Here is a 22,983-nt window from a genome sequence, read left to right as displayed (position 1 = left end):
AAAGCCATGACGCTAACTAAGGCCCCCAGGTCGGATAAAAATGTTCAGCCATCCAGAAGGAATTTGGGTGACAATAACATTCTTAATAATGGCTCACATACTATATGGACAGGGTATTACTCTAAGTGCTTTTTATATATTAACGTAGTTCATCCTCACAACAACTTTATAATCCACATTTTATAGCTGAGGAAACTGGGGCTCCGAAAGATTTCAAACTTGCCCAAAGTTACACAGGGGGAGAGCTGGGATTCCAACCTAGGTGATCTGCCTAGGGCAGTGGTTCTCCAACTTAAGCATGCATCAGAATCACCTGAGAGCTTGTGAAAACACAGATGACTGGCCCCACCTCCAGAGTTTCTGATTCAGTAGGTCTGGGATTGAGCCCAAGAATTTGCATCTGTGGAACTTCCCTGGTGGCACAGTGGTTAAGAATCCGCCTGCCAGTGCAGGGGACACAGGTTCGATCCCTTGTCCGGGAAGATCCCACATGGTGCGGAGCAACTAAGCCCACGCACCACACTACTGAGCCTGTGCTCTAGAGCCCACGAGCCACAACTACTGAGCCCACACGCCACAACTACTGAAGCCCATGTGCCTAGAGCCCATGCTCTGCAACAAGAGAAGCCAGCAAAATGAGAAGCCTGCGCATCGCAACAAAGAGTAGCCCCCGCTCGCCGCAACTAGAGAAAGCCCACGTGCAGCAACAAAGACCCAACGCAGCCAAAAATAAACAAACAAACAAATAAATTTAACCAAAAAAAAAAAACCCAAAGAATTTGCATTTGTAACAAGTTCCCAGGTGATGCTGATGCTGCTGGTAGAGGGACCACACTCTGAACATCAATAGTGTACAGATCTTACACTCTGAACCATCTTACTACACCACCCAGGTCACTCTCCTGTGAAAGCCTTCACTGACTGCCCCACAACCTTTAAGATAAAGCACACGTGCCTCCTTGAAACACGCAGGGCACTTCATGGTCTGGCCTTGTTTAGCTTTCTAATCTCACCTCCTTCTGGTACCCTTCATAAACCCCATGTCCACCCTCCAAAGCTATTTTTTCATTCCAAATGTGCCACAAGCTCTCTCTGGCTTCTGTCTGCATTTGCCGTTCCTTCTCTCTAGGATGCCTGCATCCCCACACACTCCTCCCACCAACACTTGACAAACTTCTTGTGCGTCAAGATTAGAGACTCAGCTCAAGCACGACCTACTTATAGAGGACTTACAGATTCCTACGTCCTACCCCCCACTCCAAGCTGGAGTGAGAGGCTTCCTTGCGGCTTCCAGGTCTCTGGCCTTCCCTCAGTTATAGCCCTTCTTTCATTATGCCATTATATTCCATACATTGTTTTCTCCTATAACCATGAGAGACCTGTTTTATTCATATCCTTATGCCCAGTGCCTGACACCTGGTAAATGTTTGTTGAATGAAGGTGTAAGGTGGATGGTTGACGAACATCTCAAGAACCCAAATAACTATTAAAAACTGCTTGGTGAAAATATGGAATCAGAAAAAGCAAACTGCACCACATCTTCTTTATCCATTCCTCTGTCGATGGACACTGAGGTTGCTTCCATGTCCTGGCTATTGTAAATAGTGCTGCAATGAACATTGGGGTGCATGTATCTTTTTGAATTATGCAATATTACTCAGCCATAAAAAGGAATGAAATTGTGCCATGTGCAGAGGTGTGGATGGACCTAGAGACTGTCATACAAAGTGAAGTAAGTCAGAAAGAGAAAAACGATTATTGTATAATATCACTTATACGTGGAATCTAGAAAAATGATACAGATGAACTTATTTGCAAAGCAGAAATAGAGACACAGATGCAGAGAACAAACTTAAGGATACGAAGAGGGGAAGGTGGGTGGGATGAATAGGGGGATTGGGATTGACATATATATATAGTACTACGTATAAAATAGATAACTAATGAGAATCTACTGTAGAGCACAGGGAACTCTACTCGGTGCTCTGTGGTGACCTAAATGGGAAGGAAATCTAAAAAAGAGGGGATATATGTATACGAGTGGCTGATTCACTTTGCTGTACAGCAGAAACTAACACAACATATTTTTTTAAATCCTATGTACAGCCTAGTTAGCTTTTTTTTGTATATATAAATTTATTTATTTACTTATTTATTTATTTTTGGCTGTGTTGGGTCTTCATTTTTGTGCAAGGGCTTTCTCCAGTTGCAGCGAGCAGGGGCCACTCTTCATCGTGGTGCATGGGCCTCTCACTGTCGCAGCCTCTCCCGTTGCAGAGCACAGGCTCCAGACACGCAGGCTCAGTAGTTGTGGCTCATGGGCTTAGTTGCTCTGCGGCATGTAGGATCTTCCCAGACCAGGGCTCGAACCCATGTCCCCTGCATCAGCAGGCAGATTCCCAACCACTGCGCCACCAGGGAAGCCCAACACAACATTTTAAAGCAACTATACTGTGGGCTTCCCGGTGGCGCAGTGGTTGGGAGTCCGCCTGCCGATGCAGGGGACACGGGTTCGTGCCCCGGTCCAGGAGGATCCCACATGCCGCGGAGCGGCTGAGCCGGTGAGCCATGGCCGTTGGGCCTGCGTGTCCGGAGCCTGTGCTCCGCAACAGGAGAGGCCATAGCAGTGAGAGGCCTGCGTACCACAAATAAGTAAGTAAATAAATAAATAAATAAAGCAACTATACTGCAATAAAAATTACTTAAAAAAAAAAAAGGAAAAAGCAAACTGCCTCTTGCTCTAAGCCTGCCCCAATGGCACAGAATTTATCGACTGTTCTTTCTGCCATTGCCTGTCTCCCTTTCCCCTTTCCTTCCCTCGCCCACTCCCAATCCACTGCTGGAGACACTCTACCTGTGCTCCTCAGGCTTTCTTTCCAGTCCTTCTGCCCCAGTCTCTGATTGACTCTAGTTCACCATTAAAGCTGCCCCTTTTTCTGTAGGGAGAACCTCACATAGGCACCCCTGTCTCTGGCAACACTGCAGGATTCAGCCAACTCCAGTTTGCAAGGGTGTACTTCCCTCCCCTCAAAAGTAGGGAAGATGGGGAATGGAAGGAAAGGGCTAGGAGCATCTATCCTGGATGACATGGATTTCAACTCTCTTTCTGGAGTGTGGCTTATTCTCTTTAGGGGAGTCTTTTCAGGCCTCTTAGAAGAGTGGAATGGGCTCTTCTCTCATGCCATATAAATCTCTCATTATTTTTTTTCTCTTTCTCACATGAAGGCAGATGATGAAGGCTGACTGGCCTTCTGACTTACAAGGTTCCTTGAATAGAAGTTGCTCAGCAGAGATCTAAGAAGCATAAGACAAGTTTAATATTTATAACTAGCTTCTCCCAATGACTAGCCTCAAATATCATCAAAAGAGCTGCGGGGCCACCAAAGGAAACAGTAGGGGGAGTTATACCTTGTAAACTGTAACTATGAGATAGGACCAACCAGCTCTCGTGGAAGTTCAGATAGAAAAAGTCACTTAACAAACAACAACAACTACAACAAGCAGCAACAAAAAACCCTGGGGAGGAGGAAGGATCTGATTTCCAGATTTAACACGTTATAATATTCAAAATGTCCAATTTTCAACAAAAAATTATGAGACCTGCAGAGAAGTAGCCCATACCCATGAAAAAACAAAACAACCAATAAAAACTGTCCCTGAGGAAGCCCAGATATTGGACTTTTTAGATAAAGATTTAAATCAGCTATTTTAAATACGTTCAAAGAGCTAAAAGAAACCATGTCTAAAGAACTAAAGTATGAGAATGATGTCTTAATAAATAGCAGATATCCATAAAGAAATAGAAATTATTTTTAAAAGAAACAAATAGAAATTCTGAAGTTGAAAAGTACAATAACTGATATGAAAAATTCACTAGGGAGGTTCAACAGCAGATTTGAACAGGCAGAAGAAAAAATAAGCAAACTTGAAAATATTGATATTCAATGTGAGAAATAGAAAACAGAATGAAGAAAAATGACCTGAGCTTCAGAGACCTGTGAGACACCTTCAGGTATACCAACATGCACATAATGGGACTCTCAGAAGGACAGGAGACAGAGGAAGAAGCAGAAAGAGTATCTGAAGAAATAATAGCTGAAAACTTTCCAAATTTGATGAAAAACATTAATCCACACATCTGAAAAGATCAACCAACTCCAAGCAGGATAAATTCAAAAAAATCTGCACCTAGACACATCATAAGCAAACTGTCCAAAGGCAAGGAAAAAATCCTAAAAGCAGCAAGAGAGAAGTGACTCATCACATACAAAAGGTCCTCAATAAGATTAACAGTTGAGGGCTTCCCTGGTGGTGCAGTGGTTAAGAATCCGCCTGCCAATGCAGGGGACATGGGTTTGAGCCCTGGTCTGGGAAGATCCCACATGCCGCGGAGCACCTAAGCCCGTGCGCCACAACTACTGAGCCTGCGCGCTAGAGCCCGTGAGCCACAACTACTGAAGCCCACGCACCTAGGGCCTGTGGTCTGTGACAAGAGAAGCTGCCGCAATGAAAGCCCGCGCACAGCAACAAAGACCCAATGCAGCCATAAATAAATAAATAAATAAATAAATAAAAATTGTTTAAAAAAAGATTAACAGTTGATTTCTCATCAGAAACCAAGGAGATAGGAAGGCAGTGGGATGACATATTCAAAGTGCTGAATGGCAAAAGCTGTCAACCAGGAATTCTATATCCAGCAAAACTACCCTTAAGAATGAAGGAGAATATTATTCAGCCATAAAAAAAGAATGAAATTTTGCCATTTGAGATAACATGGATGGACCTTGAGGGCATTATGCTAAGAAATAAGTCAAACAGAGAAAGACAAATACCATATGATCCGACTTATATGTGGAATGTTAAAAAACAAACAAACAAACACAAGCTCATAGATACAGAGAACAAATTGGTGGTAGCCAGAAGTAGGGGGTGGGAGTTGGGCAAAATGGGTGAAGTGGGTCAAAAGATACAAACTTCTAGTTATAAAATAAATAAGTCATGGGGAGGTAATGTACAGCATGGTGACTAGGTAATAATACTGTACTGTATATTTAAAAGTTGCTAAGACAGTAGATCTTAAAAGTTCTCACCACAAGAAAAAAAAATTTTGTAACTATGTCTTTTGATGGATGTTAACTACTGTGGTGATAATTTCATAATGTATACAAATATTGAATCATTATGTTGTACACCTGAAACTAATACAATGTTATATGTCAATTATACCTCAACTTTTAAAAAGAAGGTAAAAAAAAGAAATGACAAAGGGAGTCCTTCAGGCTGAAATGGAAGGACACTAGACAGTAACTCAAATCCACACAAATAAGTAAAGAACACCAGTAAATGTATTATTTATCTAAAAACATTAAACATACTAATATATTTTTGTAACTCCATTTTTTCCATCTGATTGAAAAGAGAACTGCATAAAGCAATAATTACGAATCTATGTTGATGGGTACAGCATGGGTAAGGATGAAATTATGACACACATTTTACAGATGAAGCGCTGAGGCATGGGGAGGTAGTGTGCCTTGCCAAGGTCACACCACGGTCAAGAGGCAGAGGCAAGAAGTGAACACACGCCTGCCTGATTGCGGAGCCCGTGAATTTAAATCCCTTGCTATTCTGTATAAGGAAGGGCCCTGGGCCTCTTCACCTAGCTGTCAGATGGGGCTCTTTGGAAGAAGCTCAAAACATTACACCAAAGCAGATCCCTGAGATTAGCTCCTCCTTTGTAGATTTCTATTGTCTTCCTCACAGTGTCCCAAGCACGGGGCTGGGCACACAGCAGATACTCAATAATTCCAGCTGAATTGAGTTCCCCTAAAGTGACCTACATAGTTCAAGGACCTAAGGAAAAGCCAGCTTTAATGAGGAAATGCCAAGACTAGATAGCATTCATTAACTGCTTCCCCCTGTGCCAGGCACCATGCTAGGTGTTTATAGATATTCAAGTTATCTAGTTTCACCCATATAAGAACCCTGTGAATTAGGTTCTATTACTATCCTGTTTTATAGAAAAAGGAAACTGATGCAGCAAGTGTTTAAGCAACTTATGCGAGGTACCCCAGCTGGGAAGTGGCAGAGCTGGAATGTGACCTTACACAGTCTGGCTCCAGAGCCCATGCCCTTTCCGCTCAACCATGTCAGGAGTGTCTGAGATTTTTCCAGCTATAGATATTAGTTCCCATATAAGGAGCTGACATTCAGAGCCACTAGTATGATTTCAGAAGTACAAGAAAGGTGCCTTTTCTCAATATCCCTTTATTAACCCTCCCACTTGCTGGCTGATATCTGAAATTTCACATTTAGAGATTTATTCCTTTGGCTTAAGTTTCTGTCCCCTGAAACAAAGATCTAGGAAACAGTATTATGATACTCTTTCCAGAGAGATGTCTTTATTGTGCACATGCAGACAAGTCAAGGCCAGATGCTATCATATTTGGAGAAAGGAGAAAACACAAGAGCATGACGGCCTGAGGGCTCCATGGAAGAGAAAGCAACATGGTGAAGAGTGTCAAGAGACAAAAGCCACCGTTTTGGAGAGCCTTTGTCAAAGGGCAGTCATTGCTCTGGAAACATCCTCACAGACAGAAGCACTGAGTTCCTGAGAAGGACAGTCTTTCATGTGGGAGCCTTGGAGGATGGGTCTTCAGGGGCAGTGGTGGTAAAAACCCCAGAGTCATCTGTTTATCCTGGAATTCCCTCCATTAGGTCTGAAATATTACTCAGCACAAATGTTTCTGATTGTCAGTACTGTTACTGCCATCTGGGAAACAACTCCTGTCTGTTAAAGCAAGAGGAAGGGGGCTGAGGAACAGGATGGGGGGAGGGGGGAGCAGCCTCCCGGTGTGGAGGTTGCAGCTGGAGAGCTGCGTTTTCCACCCAGCTGACAGGAGCAGCGATGGGGGAAGTGCTCTCGCCTGTGCTGGGCTCTGCCCTTGATGGCTGTATAACCTTGAACAAATCATTCCGGCTGGTGCTCTCCTGTCCACCGGACTTCACTTGCCTTCTATATGCTGATGGCTCCCACACCTATATCCTTATACTGAACCTCCCCACTGAGCTAGAGCTGTTGTCCTAGGAGGGTCGAGGTCCAGAGAACACTCACAAAAAGAAACATCACTTAATTTTACACATCTGTCTATAAGACAAAGAATGTTCCTTACAGCCTGATTTTAGAACCTGTGCTCTCTGCTACACCGTGTTTTGGTTTGTTTTTTTTTTTTTAACATCTTTATTGGAGTATAATTGCTTTACAATGGTGTGTTAGTTGCTGCTTTATAACAAAGTGAATCAGCTATACGTATACATATATCCCCATATCTCCTCCCTCTTGTGTCTCCCTCCCACCCTCCCTATCCCACCCCTCTAGGTGGTCACAAAGCACCCCTCTAGGTGGTCACAAAGCACCCTGTGCTATGGGGCTGCTTCCCACTAGCTATCTATTTTACATTTGGTAGTGTATATGTGGAACAGTATGGAGGCTACCGTGTTTTAATTCCAGTGCCACCACTTCAGAGCTGTGTGACCTCGATGAATGTGCCTGAGCCTCAGTTTCCTGGTGTATAAAATGGGGATGTAGTCGTACTTGCCTGTCACATATGAAGCACTGTGCCTGGAACATATTAAGTGTTCAACATGTGCTTTTATTTTTTTAAATAGTACTTTATTTGTTATATGGAATTAGGTTTAATAGTGGTTTCTCAATATCCAGGGCAGGTATCTTTTCCTTTGTAGGATAATGGAAATTACTCTCAGAGGCAAGATGCACCTGTATGTTACTTATCTCACCCAATGAAGCAAATATTTAAATATGTGCTTTTAAAAGTGAAGAAATGAGCAATGGTTGGATTTGATTCCCAAATTCATGTTTTGTGTGTCAATAGAAGATTGAGTCCTTTCTCTGTTTTGAGACATTTGAATCAAATGAAAGCCAATTCAAGTTTGAGAAACATTGGATAAAGCCTTCAGCCTTCTTGTCTAGACTATAAGCTACCCTGGGGGCCTGCCCTAAACTCACAAAGGCACGTGTGCCACCTGATACTTCATAAACGCTCTCCACCACACTGCCAGGGTGGGGCAGAGAGATTGGCACCGTCTGACCGGAGATGGTGTGGTCTATTTGGTGGGATTTCTGGGGCACTGGGAAGCAACTCCCTCCACCCCATTTTCCCAATCATTCCGTCCTGATACCTGAAATGCCCACAACATCTTCTAAGGAACTCGATCCAGAAATATCTACCCTATTAGCTCCCATCCCAGCACTATGGCCTCCATCCATGGAGACTTTTAGCCTCCTTGGGACTCCTGTTAATATGCAAGTATGCCTGTTATGCCCCGGGCTCTTACCAACTAACTCCCAACTTGCAGTTAATTCCTTAGCAGGGCTTGACAGAGTCGGGCACAGAATGAGGATGTGAACTAGAGGGCTGCCTCACAGCAGGAAGCCAATTGGTGCTGAAGGAGGTGGGGGGCTGGGGGCCAGAGCCTCTGACCTGACCTCACTGCACAGGGCCCTTGCATCCCTCCCTCCAGTCTACCTAAAACTCCAGACAGAAATTAAATCCAGCATCTGAGCAGCCCAAGACTGGGCCATCAAGTCACACCAATTTGGGCTAGTGGGTGCAGAGGAGGCTGGTCCAAATTATGGACCATTTTTCAAAGGGATACAGTTTTATGACTGCCCAGCCAGTACAGTAGCATGGAACTAATAGCTCACCGAGGGCTGCCAAGTCCCAGGCCTGCCAGATCTGCTTTAATGACAAGATAAGAACCATTTATAATTAGCACATTTGGTCTGTAAATGGGCCCCGCTACACTCCTAGCCAAGGGTTTGTTCCCAGGGTTGTGATGAGCGTGTACCCACAATGCCTACTCCATTTTTACCAGGATCTCAAAGAAAACCCAAGTTTTATGAAGCCCAGCCCCCACAGATGCTCTCAAATGCTGAGGTCGGGCCATCCAAAGCAGTGACTCAAGTTAGGCTGCTGCCAGATCGCCAAAAAGCACTACTGTAGGGACTTCCCTGGTGGTGCAGTGGTTAAGAATCCACCTGCTAATGCAGGGGACACGGGTTCGAGCCCTGGTCCGGGAAGACCCCACGTGCCGCGGGGCAACTAAGCCCGTGAACCACAACTACTGAGTCCACGTGCCACAACTACTGAAGCCCGCGTGCCTAGAGGTCGTGCTCCACAACAAGAGAAGCCACCGCAGTGAGAAGCCCGCGCACCACAATGAAGAGTAGCCTCCGCTCGCTGCAACTAGAGAAAGCCCGCACACAGCAACGAAGACCCAACGCAGCCAAAAAATAAATAAATAAATAAATTTAATTTCCAAAAAAGATAACATTAAAAACAAAAGTGCTACTGTAGGGGTGGAGAAACCCTGATGTCTGTTAGAAGGCAACGCCAGCACCAGACAGGAGTGGCCCCAGCCTCCCTTATCTGCTGAGAATACGTACAGAGAATACGTACAACTCAACATTCACTGAACACGATTTTTTGGTGGGCATCGAGTGGGGAGTGGGACATAGTCAGAAGCCAGAGATGCAACTTTTTGGTTTCATCCAACCAAACTGTGAGTGAAAGACATCCCTAGCAAGCTGGAAGGGGGGATGGTGGAGGCCTCCACCGCTGTTCCCTAATACCGCTGGGAATAGACACCCACTTCTGTTTCCTCCCAAGAAAAGTGAATGGACAACAAGGATCCTGTGTGCATTCTCCTGCCATGGTACACACACACACACACACACTCGATACACAAGTCCTTTGTTGAGCTCCAAGGCAGGAAATGGGAAATTCAAATAGAAGAGCCTGAGAAGCCATTTCATTTCATTTTCAGGGGGCTTCTCACCATCCTGCAAAGGAGCCAGCCCCGAGTGACACAGACCAGGGCCCTTCTCATGGAGTCTTATCTCTCATCCTGGATAGAAAGCAGAGAACTCCCAGGGCTCAGGGCAGGAGAGGCTTCGCCTGACGGGGGAAACCGCCGTAGGCTCTGAAATTTTGTAACCCAGGGTTGGCCTCATGGGCGTGGTGGATTTGTGTTTCGGTGAAGTGAACGCATAAAAGAGGTGAATATATGCAAAAAAAAAAATTGCAGGAAAAGCTCCAGAAACCCACTTGAGCTGGGTCTGAAGGGGCGGCCAAATAGAGAGAGGCTCACTTTCCTTTTCTCGACTTCTTTGCCCTCTGGACTGGTGGGCAAACAGGGAGTTCAGCTTGTACATGCAGGCAGTATGTGCCCCAAAGCCCTGGGCCAGGCAATAATGGGGGGACTAAGGGTGCCTGGGGCTGTTTCCTCAGAGAACTGGCGATGTGGAAGGATAAGGAGGCTTTGAATCATCAAAGGGCAAGAGGGCTCCGGGTGAAGCAAAAGTGTAAAGGCAAAAATGAGCATGGTAGAGTGGCAGGGGTGCTAGAGGCCTGGAGTGAGGCCTGGCTTTCAGAGAAAGCCCCAGACCGGGAGCATTGAGAGGTAAGGAAATGAAAAAACAAAAAAACAAAAAAAACCACCAGATTATACTTGTCACATACTACAGGTTATTGGCATAAGAGTGCTCACTGCCCTTCCCTCAGGGGAAAAATGTTTGCAGACCAATGTGAGTTTGCGCACTACAAGCTCCAGCCGGATTGATGTCTGCCTAGCGGCCTCACCTTTGAGGAATAAATCTGCTGTCTTCAAAGATCTGTATGGGTCCTAGGAAACCTGGTTGAGGTTCTTTCTCGGATGAAATACAGGAAGCCAGGACAGCTGTGCCTGACATTTCATGAGTAAAGCAAGGAGGGCCGTGCCTGACTCTGCCTTGTCTGGGAGGGAAAACACTCCGCAGGGAGCCCTGACCCCCAGCCCCGACTCAACCTCCCTGCTTCCACTCTGCTCCCTCCCTCGGCCCCAGAGTTGGGAGCCCTCTCAAATGTGTTGTGCTGAAGAATAAATCCTGGATATTGTTTCTTTCCAAACTCCATCCAGGGCGGCCTTCCCACACTTAGCCTATTGTCTCCGGCTCATTGGCCATGACCTAGGCCTGACCCCAAAGGCAACGGCTGGCTGGTTTCTGGAGAAATGTTAGCACCGGGCAAGCATGGGAGTCGGGAGCCTCCGCAGAGCCCAGCAGGTCCAGCGACGGGGCCCGCAGGAGTTAAAATGCAGGCTTAGTCCCCTACTGCACACCTGCAGAGGGACGGCAGGCTTGCTCTGCCCCAATGGCTGGCAGACAGGGGCCTCATTCACAATTCACTGCGTTCCAAGGGGCACTGCGTATCCCAGGCTGCTCTTCCACGGGCCTCCTGCTAACGAGTTGCTGCTGCCCACACGCAGGCCGCTCTAATCTTGCAGATAGCCCTGAACCTCCCTCCTTCAGCACATTTTTTAGGAAGGGTGTTTTTTTTGCCTCTCTCTCTCTCTTTTTTATCATCATCAAAATATATTCACAAAACACCCACATCTCTGTCCACACTATAAATCAGCGTGGGGAGCCTCTGGCCCACAGCCCAGATCTGGCCCTCGGCTTGATTCATCTGGCATGTGGAGGTTACTGTACTGGCTGCCACAGCTGCAACCCAGAGAATAATGCCTGCTCCCTCCCCACCTCCCACCCCCTGGACACTGGGGCCGGCCCATTCCAAAGGGAGCCTCGAAAATAGCCAGACTCAGATGCGGGGTGGCTCCTGTGACTCCCACGGTTGCTATTAAACAGGAAACAGGACTCCAGAGCCCAGGAGGTGATTTTCATAATGAGAAAAGCCACTATTAGCGGCCACTTTGCTAATTTCCAGGACTGACCTAACAAAGCACCTCACCTACATTTTCTTATTTCACCTTCCCAACCCATTTGTGCTAAGAACTCTCGTTTTCATCTGTGCGTAGGAAGCAGGGGCTCAGGAACTTGCCTCGCCCCACGGCTGGGAAGGAGCCCAGCCGGGAATCAGAGCCGGCCAGCGGCCGTCGGTGTGTCCGTGAGCGTCCTACACTGTGCTCCACTGCGCCGCGCCTGCGCTCACGATGCTTCTCCTTGTCTCTGAAGCATATGCAGAAGCCACGTGGTGGTTCTGGGGTGACTGTACATTCGACTCCAGCTACTTAAGTGTGACAACCTCTGCTCTATAGATTTATACAACAAACAAACAAACAAAACTGCAGGGCGGAGATTGTGTTTAACGGGCCACTGAGAATTTGAAAAGGCAGTGAAACTCTTCTCAAGTCCAGAGCCCAAAGAAATATAATGCTAGGGGAGTTTCTCATAAAGATTCCCCTCTCCTATTTGCCTAGACAGGTCTGCGTGGCCGGATAAGGCGGGGGCGGGGTGGGGGGAGGAGCAGTGGGTCTGAGCAAGGTCTTACTCTCCAAGAGACCTCTTTAAACCCTCCCATGGCATTTCAGTGCCCCAGTGAATCACTGGCACAAGTCTCCATCTCCTAAAAGACTGCATTGGGATGGCACCTCCGGGCAGGTGAGCTAAAGCCCAGACTTCATGCCCCAATAAAAAACAGTACGTCTCTGAGCACCAAGAAAGATGTCATGAATCCACAAATACCCAGCAGTTGAAAGGTTAAAAACAAAAAGAGAGCAGGGGGCTAAGTTCAGAGCCTGTAGTGTCAGACCATCTGTCTACCTTAAAAAAAAAAAAAAAGAAAGAAACATAAGCTTTTGCCTGATGTGAAATCTGTAAATACCAACGGACCCACAAATACCCTCTGCTGACGCTGCAAGGCAGTAGACAACTGCTTGGGTTTAGGAAAAATCAGGGGAACTCTAGACTGATCCAGGAAAGAGAAGGCAGCTGCTCGGTGACAGAGCCCCAGAGCTCCCCCTGACTCCTGCTTCTTAAGGCCCAAGTGACCAGAGGGTTGGCTGGGCCTCTAACCCCAACAACAGGGTGGTCCCAGAATCCAACAGCTGGTACTAACGGCTCTGGCAGTGCAGTACTCCAAATGAGTACAGCTCGTTCTCTCAAGATCCTTGGAAATGGAAGCTTTGCTATGCTCATTACTGAGAAGGGTCTGGCGCCCTCCAACCCATTTGTATCTCTTCATCCTCTCTCTAAACATTTATTGTCTGGCAGGCACAGCTGCAGGCTCCTGAAAGCCATGGCCTCAGACCTCCGGGAGACCCCACCGAAAGGGGGCAAGGTGAGGAGTATCAACCTGAAGGGCATCGGGCCTGATTCTTAGAAGCAAGTGGACCCCGCAGGCCTGACCACGGAAAACCCCTGCCTCTTTTCAGAAGCTGCTCGAATCTTTCCCCGTGTGGCACTCCAGAAGCCAAATAACTCGGAGGAGTTTCATTCTACCCAGAGAGAAGTGTATAAAAAGTGCAAGAGTCTAAGGAAGTAAATCAAAATAACAGTGCATCTAGCAGCCTGGTGACCTATTTCCTGAATTGGATGTTGGAATCGCCTTCCCACAGAACAGCCAATTGTGATGTGTTAGTAATTTCATGCAGTGCAGCCCTCTGGCATGGAGGCGCTGCCCCATTCCTTCCCAAGGAAATTCCACTGCAGGCAATGTTATGATTAGTGGACTAATAACACTTGTCGTTGGAACACTCCAGACAAAGCTGCAGTGTGGACTGATCTCCAAGTCCTTTAATCACCTATTTCATCATCTCGACACTGGAGCCCCGGCAGTAGGGATGGGCTTGTGGATCCCAATAATTAACCAAAGGGACAGCTGCTTGCTTGCACGGGGATCTCCCTTCCCTCCATTCATAATCCCACGCCAATCCGGGGTGTTAACTGGTGTGGTTACCATGTCCGATACTGGATGGCAGCTAGAAAAAGAGGTGCTGCAGGCTAATTCCAAAGCAAGCCACCTGCCCGTTCACTTCTGAAGTTCATGCACAGACAGCTTCCTTGTGATTAGCTTGCTGGGGTTCTGGGCAGGCGCCAGGGGAGAGTCCGGGAAGTGCGTGTGTGCTGACATGCCCGCCACCTGACTGGGGGCACTGCCCAGTCCCAGCGTGGTAACGGTGAACTCCTCTGCCCTTCCCCTGATGTTGCGCGGGGCCCTGCGCACAGGAGACACAGAATCCCTAACCGCACCAAGGCCTGTGAAGGAACCAATCGGGTCTATGGGAAATTAGGTGGAGATGCTGAAGGACTGTCTACTCCTTCATTTTGGTCCCTTTTGATTGGGCTTCGAACCAAATCAGAGTTAATTAGCTGAAGGCAGATGCTCACAGTCTTTGAATCAACTGATTTAGAAGTGAGCATTTATAAAAAGAGACTATGGGGCTTCCCTGGTGGCACAGCGGTTAAGAATCCACCTGCCAACGCAGGGGACACGGGTTCGATCCCTGGTCTGGGAAGATCCCACAGGCCCCAGAGCAACTAAGCCCATGAGCCACAACTACTGAGCCTGCGCTCTAGAGCCCGCAAGCCTCAACTACTGAGCCTGCGAGCCACAACTACTGAAGCCCACGCGCCTAGAGCCCGTGCTCCACAACAAGAGAAGCCACTACAATGAGAAGCCCGCGCACCGCACCGAAGAGCAGCCCCTGCTCGCCACAACTAGAGAAAGCTCGCGTGCAGCAACAAAGACCCAATGCAGCCAAAAATAAAATAAATAAATTTTTAAAAGAGAGAGAGAGAGAGACTATGATAACATAGGCCAGTAGGGGAGAGGGAGGCTGATACGATCATAGAGGTAGGAAAAGAATCTCCTGGGACTTACTGATCACTCAGAACCACTGACTAGCACAGACCGGTGGATTTAACCTCCTTTCTAACCCTGAGAGCCATCAGGGCTTCTTGGCCACATCTTTGAGGAAAGAAATAAACATATAAAAAGAAAACTAAGTTGGGGGTAGGGGCAAGTAGTGAGAGCAAGACACAGACGGTGAGAAAAAAATCAAAAAGGAGAAAGGTCAATTATTGTTGGAAGGTAGAGTGCTAAGAGCAACGTCTGCAGGCGTGGAGCAGAAGCATTGGAGCTCTGGGGTGCCTGGAACAGGCTTCAGGGAGAAGCGCTTTCCCACTGCACACTATTTGATTATTTGAAACACATCAGCGGCTCTCTAGATAACAAGACACAAAGCAGACAATCCTTGGCAATTTTCTTCCCACAGATGCTGTGCTCATCCTCCAAGTTTCCTGACGTAACTACACTGTTCCTGGGGTTCCCAGGGTGAGATGGCTGCCTCCAAGCAAAGTGGGCAAGTCCCCGTGTCCAGCCCCCCTGGCCCCAGGTACCAAGAGAGGATGGCTTTTGTCCTCTCCTCCACACCCCCTGAGAAGTACAAACTGTGCAGGTGACCAGACAGCTCAGAGAGCAAAGGCTCAAACATTCTCTGGGAAAGTCCCACCCCAATCCCTTTCCCACTGACCTTTCCAAAATTCATTTGGCTTTGTTTGGGGCTCCACAAGTTATGAAAGTTAGCTTCCAGGAGAGCCAGAGATGAGGCATTCCCAATGTGGGATTTCGAACTCTGTTAATTTCCACCGAAGTGCCAGAGTATAGTTTGGGGGCCGTTTCTCCCTCATATTTAGACAATGATGTAAAACCTGTTGATTTGTTTAGACACAATTGTCCCTCAGCAGGACAGATGGTATTCAACAGAATGGAATAATTAGGGGATTTAAAAGAAATAATTATGTGGGAAAATAGAGTCGGAGTCAAAAATGCCTGGTAATCTAGATGAAGAATTCATGTTTTAAATGTGCATAAAAATTGTCATTGTAAATTTTGTTGCCTTGTTCTCTTGAGGTAAAACAACTCTTTATCAACAAGAGATGTTTCATATCATGCTGTTAAAGACAAACATGATTTTTTAAGAATCGTGGGAACAGTGACATGAAACATTCAGTTTATTTTCATCTCTTCCTGGGGAAACTGAAGTTCCTGGTGAAACAACTTTATGAGGCAATGGCTTAATTACACTAAATGGTTTTTAAAAAATAACACAGCAGGGTGGGAGTGGGGGTAGTATCTATCTTGCTAAATTGTTTGTTTGACTTTGAGCTGCCTTTGGCCTTCCTCAGCTCAGGGTCCAAAAGATGGGACTCTTTTCTGAAACATATACTTCTTTCAGTGAAAGCTTCATGGGCAATGCTCTTTACAAAGCACACATCACTCCTCTACCTACACAAGTCAGGATGAAACAGCCTGCCTGAGACACTTGATCCTGAGCCGGCTGAGTCCTGGAGCAAACAGGAGGCTTAAATGCAGGGAGGAAGCCAGTTAACTCCAGCTAACACCCTTGGTCACATGGTTTGCTTGTTGCCTCCCCCCATGGCCAGTGCAATCAAGCTCCCTTTCACTTGTGTGATCTGACAAAGGCAATGTGGTGTGATTTTGGCCCAGCACCTTGACGGGGTACTAAGCCAGAATGAAAACGTACAATAAAATCTGCCCAATTCAAAAGGTCTCGGGGGGAAAAAAAAAAAAAGGTCATGAAGAACCGAGGGGCAAGATGGGAATAAAGACGCAGACCTACTAGAGAATGGACTTGAGGATACGGGGAGGGGGAAGGGTAAGCTGTGACGAAGCGAGAGAGTGGCATGGACATATCTACACTACCAAACGTAAAATAGATAGCTAGTGGGAAGCAGCCGCATAGCACAGGGAGATCAGCTCGGTGCTTTATGACCACCTAGAGGGGTGGGGTAGGGAGGGTGGGAGGGAGGGAGACGCAAGAGGGAAGAGATATGGGAACATATGTATATGTATAACTGACTCACTTTGTTATAAAGCAGAAACTAACACACCATCGTAAGGCAATTATACTCCAATAAAGATGTTAAAAAAAAAAAAAAGGTCTCGGGGCAGGAGAAAGAGTAGACTTTGAATTCAGCGGATTTGGGATTACTTGAGTTTTATTTAAGTGAGGCATCTGGTCTTGATCTCAAAAATTCATTCTAACTTTCATACTCTTATCATTCTTCGACATTATGTACCAAAGCTGAACATGCAAATAATCTGGGACTCAGTAATTCTATTCCTAGGGGTACTCAACAGTAATGCATGCACACGTGCTCTAAGACACATGTACAGAAGTACTCATAACAGAACTATTTATAATAGCTAACACTGACGGCAATTCCAAGGTCCGTCAAGAGTGAAATGGGTAAATTGTGACAAAGTCCTTCAATGGAGTACTATCCAGCAATGAGAATGACTGGTCTACAGCTTTAAGCAAACATGTACATAAACATCACAAGTGTGATGTTGAGCGAAAGAAGCCAGACACAGAAAAGCACATCCTGTATGATTCCATTTATATAAAGTTCGAATGCAGGCAAAGCTAATCTATGCTGTTAGAGGTCAGGACAGTGGTTAGCTATGACAGGGGAGTGGCTGGAAGAGGAAATGAGGGGTGTGGTAGGTTGAATGGTGGCCTCACAAAAGATATATCCACGCTCCAGAACCTGTGAACGTGACCTTATTTGGAAAAAGGGTCTTTGCAGATGTTATTCAGTCAAGGATCTCAAAATGAGATCATCTGGATTATTTGGCCTTAAATCCAATGACAAGGTGTCCTTATAAGAGACGGAAGAGGAGAAGACACAGAAGAGGGAGAAGAAGGAGAAGGGCCTTGTGAAGAAGGGGGCAGAGATTTACAGCAATGCGTACACAAGCCAAGGAACGCCTGGAGCCCCCAGAGCAGGAGGAAACAAGGAAGTCTCCTCCCCTAGAGCCCCGAGAGGGAGACGGCCCTGCTGACATCTTGATTTCAGACTTCTGGCCTCCAGAACTATGAAAGAATACATTTCTGTTGTAAGCCACTAAATCTGTGGCAATTTACAGAAACCCTAGGAAACTCATGCAGGGAAGGTGCTCTGTTTCTTGATCTGGGTACTGCTTACATGGGTATGTTCATTTTGTAAAAACTGATCAAGTTGTACACTAATAGTTTGTGTATTTTTTACATGTATATTATACTTCAATAAAAATTTATTTTAAAAATCTACGATTCTATATTCTAGTTTCCAAATACCCACCATTTGGAGTAAACAGAGCCTGGCTTTATGAGGTCTCATTGTTTATGTTTAAGCTGTGCTTTACAACAACAAGGAAAGCCTTTCACCAAGTCAAAAAACTATGCCCCTAACAAATGTATACTCATAGTCTTTCCCTCCACTGCAGTACGGTGAGGGGAACTTTGGAAGACAAAATATCAGAAGCAAGTAGCCAACATCCATTTTTCATATATTTCTTTTTGTTGAAGTAGGCAGCAGGGTGGGTAAGGGATAACAAATCTCCAGGACAGGAACTGTCTGGAAGTTTGGGGTAATGATAGAATGACCAACACCTTGCTTTTGCTCAAAGTGGATCAGTTGGGAATTCTTTGTGATCAACAAGAAGAAGAAGCCAGGGCTTCCTTGGTGGCGCAGTGGTTGAGAGTCTGCCTGCCGATGCAGGGGACACGGGTTCGTGCCCTGGTCCGGGAAGGTCCCACATGCCACGGAGCGGCTGGGCCCGTGAGCCATGGCCGCTGAGCCTGCGCGTCCGGAGCCTGTGCTCCGCAACGGGAGAGGCCACGACAGTGAGAGGCCCGCATACCACACACACAAAAAAGAAGCCAAACCCTAACTCCACCTTATCTGGCAATTTTGCAGTGGGTGGGAGAAGCATTACATATTGTTTGTGTGTTGTTAAGAATGAGATTCAAAGATGGTTTCCTCTGTCTTGGAAAAAAAAAAAAGGACACATTTGGCAGCCTACAAACAATAAACCAGTAGAGGCTTCAGATTTTTTCCAAAAGAATGAGATGACTCCAAAATGAGCATGTTTTCCATTTTCCACTCTCTCCAACCCCAGGCAGATGATTTTGAACGTGCACTCTCCTCACACTGGCTTTGAAGAAGTCAAGACTTGCCAGAACTGTGGACTCAAGACTAAAGCCAAGCACAGATGGAAGTGGCTGTGGAGAGCAGGCCCAAATTCCCTCAGCAGGGATTACTGAGGAACAAAGCTGGCAGGGTGGGGATTGCAAACAGTCACAGGTGCAGAGAGGCACAGGGCAAGGGATGGGGCGCCGGGGAAGGGTCTTTTTCCACCTTCATATACGTCAGCTCTCATACATATTTGCTTAAAGGGGGCCACTGCTGCCTAAATCCAGTTACTGAACTTGTCGGTTCAAGGAGACCCCATCACTGGAGGTGGCAGACAGGCCTGCTGTTTCCTCCTTGACGGAGCAGACTGTCCCCCGTTAGCCCTGCCCAGGCACCAAGAATACAGGACTGTGGCCACATTGTCAGGAGCATGGAAGACAAAGTAAAGAAGATCACAGTGGTCTTGCAACTCCGAGAGGGGTTTTGAAGTTTTCAGTAAGAATAAGCAAAGTTTTGGCAGTGATTTGGGTGCCGACTTCCTTAAGGGGCCAAATTAGGTTAAAATTGATGGATGACTCTCCTGTAAGTTTCCTCCTGCATTGGAATCCTCAAATGTGTGTGCTTTGTTTTGAGTGAATGCTCTGTCTTGCCCCTTTGAAAGTGCAAGTTACAAGGACAGCAAGGGCTGGGTCCTTCATTTCTGTTGTCACCTTCGAGCTGCTGTCATCTACACATAGCTGTTAATGTAAAAAAAAAAAAAAAGAAAAGAAAAAGAAAGAAAAGCGAAGACAGAAGTGAAATGACACATGTTCCAAATTAGGCCACTCAGGGATGGTCACAACAGTGACTTCTTCAGCAAGAAGAGAAACCTCACTCAAGGATTTGTTTGAGAGGGAGAAATGTGAAATTAGGGGGCAAAGATAAGAAAATACCCTCCTAGGAGATATGAAAAAATAGGCAATGTTTGTGAGACCAGATAATAACTAACTGATTTGAAAAGAAGTCAAAACATTAGGTAATGTGAAATTCTGAGTCTTGACTGTAACATATATTGCATGTTTTTTTTTCCTAATTCAGTTTGGTCTGTATGGCATTCCAGCCAAATGTTCTAACCAAAAGCCCTTGAGGAAAGACTGAACATGAGACAATAGTTCATAATTCAATTCCATCAGCATTCACTGAATGCTTACTACGTGCTCAACATTCTGTTTGGTGCTGTGGGGAATGTGTAGGAAGTAGAAAACACAGTCAATGCCTGCAAGAAGTTTGCCATTTAGTTGGGAGAGAGACGATTTCTAAACATAGAACAATTAAAACAATTAAGTTAGAAAATAAAGACATAGTAAAGAACCAAAAGAAACAGACTTTAGTGCCAAGATGTATGGTTCAGGTAAGAATGGACAATTCAACACCACAAAAAAGCTGAAGTTAGTAAGGAGAGGGCTACGGGATACAAATAAGGAAGACTCCCAGGCTGTAGGAAGAAGGCAAGCCCACGTCACATTCTGAATCTGACATTAACAAGAAAAACTCTAACCATTGGTGCTATTAAGATGAGGGTATTGTCTCAAAATCAACAAGGGACTGTGAGAACAGCTTCTAAAATCTCAACTGTAAGGAAGCGGTTTAAAAGGCTAACGTACCAAATCAGTTATCTAATGTGTTTGTGACAAAAGTTTTTGGAGTGTGACTATAGGCACACCTCAGAGATACTGCTGGTTTGCCTCGAGACCACCGCAATAAAGCAAATATTGCACGCAATAAAGCAAGTCACACAAATTTTGTTTTTGGCTTCCCAGTGTGTATAAAAGTCGTGTTTACACTATACTGTCTATTAAGTGTACAATAGCGCATTTATGTCTAAAAAAGCAATGTGCATACCTTAGTTAAAAATACTTTATTGCTAAAAAATGCTAACCATCATCTGAGCCTTCAGCGATTGGTAATTTTTTTGCAACGGTAACGTCAAAGATCACTGATCACATAACAAATATAATAACAATGAAAAAGTTTGAAATGTGAGAATTACCAAAATGTGACACACAGACACAAAGAGAGCAAACGCTGGTGGAAACTGGAGCCAATACACCTGCTCAAAACTTCAATTTGTTAAAAAAAAAGAAAAAAGAAAAATCTGAAAAACACAATAAAACAAGGTCTACCTGTGCTGAATAAGGAGACCTGGATCGTAAGAAGTTGTCAGTTAGTGTGCAGCACTGTTTACAAAAGTGAACCTAAGTTCTTTGGGCCATTAGAAAGGTATATTTTGGATCAGAACAGAGGACACTACCCAGGTGCTATCCTTCTCTCCCTCCCTTGGTTATGAGTGCCTAAAACACAGTGGTTCCTTTAGAGTCATGCTGGGTGACCCTACCACTTATCACCCCATGTGGACTTGGGGACTTATTTCATCTCTCCAAGCCTCAGTTTCCTAAAATGGGAAGAATAATAATAATACCTACCCTCACTGGATTATGATGAGGATTCAATTAGGTAATACATGTGGAGTGCTTAGCACAGGGCCTGCCGTAAGGCAGGAGCTCAGTAAAAGGTTGCTATTGTTTTCATTAGTCATAAAAACATCCTGATTGCCACTAAAGGCTAGATAAATTAGTAGTTAAGAGTTTGGGCTTTGGACTCAGATAGAATAGAGTCTAAATCTATTTACTAGCTATGTAACTTTGGGCAAATTAGGCTGTTTGTTATTATTATTTGCTGTTGTGGCTACTGTTACTACCAACTTGGTCTCCCAGCTATCTTGATACTGGGAAAGAAAATTAGAGGACATAAGTCTTCCAGGCATTGGAAAGGAATACATTCCATCGTTAATGAATAAACTGACCTCCTGAATTATAATCTCCTCTGAGTCTAATTAGTGTGTATCAGACCCTCAGAGTCCCCACTGGGAGTTCCGGTCTCAGTGAACAGCCAGCCTCTCTTGGTCACCATCTACCCCCCCAAACAAGACAGTTTTTGGCTCACCAAACTGGAAGTCCAGAGGCAGGTGGCTTCAGGGCTAACATAATACTGTAACCCCAGTTCCTTTTGCCTGCTCTTCTCTGTGTCCTGATCTCCTCCCTGAGTTGAGTTGATCCTCAAGCTCGAGTGAGATGTCTGCGGCAGTTTCAGACCTCACGTTCGTACACGACAACATATCAGAGGGAAAGAGACCTCTTTCTTAACAATGAGGAAACCTTCCTCACAGCAAACTTTCCTTCATCTCTCATTACTGTGAACTGGGTCACAGGCCCATTTCCAAACGAATCCTTGTAGCCAGGTATATCTGAAATATCCAGGGGCAACAGCATTACCAAGATTGCTTTAGACAGATTAGTCTCCACCCACTGAAGCTGGAAGCAATCCTCTAAACTACACTTGTGCTAAACAATGTGACGGTAGGATATCAAACTGCAATGGTCACCTCCTCAACTGTAGGATATCCGCACTCCTTAATGCTAGAGATAATGAAAAATAACCTTACCCCCGAGCAACTGGCCACTCCCTAAAAGCCAGCTGAAGTTAAGGTCTACCCCAGTGACCTCTTTGGAACTATAGTCATATCCGGAGTAACAGGAATGTCACTGCCTGGAAAAACAGGGTCCTTTTCTAAAATGGGCTTTCCCTTCTGGCCAAACTCCTTGGTCCATAACTGCAGTTGATAGGATCTTTGGGAGAGGTTTCCTTGGCCTTTTGTTTGAATGTTGTGCCCCCTTTATGATTCTATATGTGAAGAGGAAACCAGCCCTTTCCAGCTATGTCAAGACCCTGATTAATGCCTCACTAGCAAACACGACCCAAACCCCAGCAAGCCCGGTTCCTTCCTTTCCCAGAAGGAAGCTAACATGGCTCTCCCTTTGTTTGAAGGTGCTGGGTGAAAAAATGCTAGCTGCAGCTTTGGAGGGAGGTAAGGAGGCCCGAAAATCTGTGCCCCTCCTCAGCCCTCTACAGTTTGTCTTGAATTTAAAATGAATCAACCTGAGAAACCAAGATTCATTCAAGCTGCGATTGAGGACTCCAGACACTGATACAGGCGAGGGTGAACTTGCAGAGCTCAGGGTGACATCCAGTTCTGGACGGTGGACAACCACAGGCCTGTGCCTCAGGGTCCAGTTCCCACCCCTGGCTTCCTCCTTGACCTGTTTTTAATTTTTCAAAACTCCCACCCCTCTTGCAGAACGGTTTCGGTTCTTTGCCTGACCTCTGCT

At 45.8% G+C, this 22,983-nt stretch overlaps 1 protein-coding gene across 6 annotated transcripts in view; it reads right to left on the bottom strand.

Moving 5' to 3' along the window:
* Positions 1-22,983, bottom strand: part of PABIR2 (PABIR family member 2) — an 80,624-nt gene that overhangs the window by 15,615 nt on the left and 42,026 nt on the right. The window contains exon 11 of one of the 6 annotated variants that reach the window (XM_027092512.1): positions 21,683-22,061. The exons of 2 other annotated variants lie outside the window; for them this stretch is intronic. In XM_027092512.1, the coding sequence (XP_026948313.1) occupies positions 21,934-22,061 (128 nt within the window). In that variant the 3' untranslated portion in view covers positions 21,683-21,933. Of the gene's footprint in view, positions 1-21,682; positions 22,062-22,983 lie in introns of those variants that run through there. 3 more of the 6 variants (XM_027092510.1, XM_027092511.1, XM_027092509.1) reach the window with 3 other exon arrangements.

This window comes from Aethalodelphis obliquidens, unplaced genomic scaffold (genome assembly GCF_003676395.1).
Source record: "Aethalodelphis obliquidens isolate GAN/ISIS:26980383/991018 unplaced genomic scaffold, ASM367639v1 scaffold78, whole genome shotgun sequence".
Taxonomy (NCBI): Eukaryota; Metazoa; Chordata; class Mammalia; order Artiodactyla; family Delphinidae; genus Aethalodelphis; species Aethalodelphis obliquidens.
The sequence above is the reverse complement of the archived record's forward strand: the minus strand, read 5'-3'. Positions and strand labels throughout refer to the sequence as shown.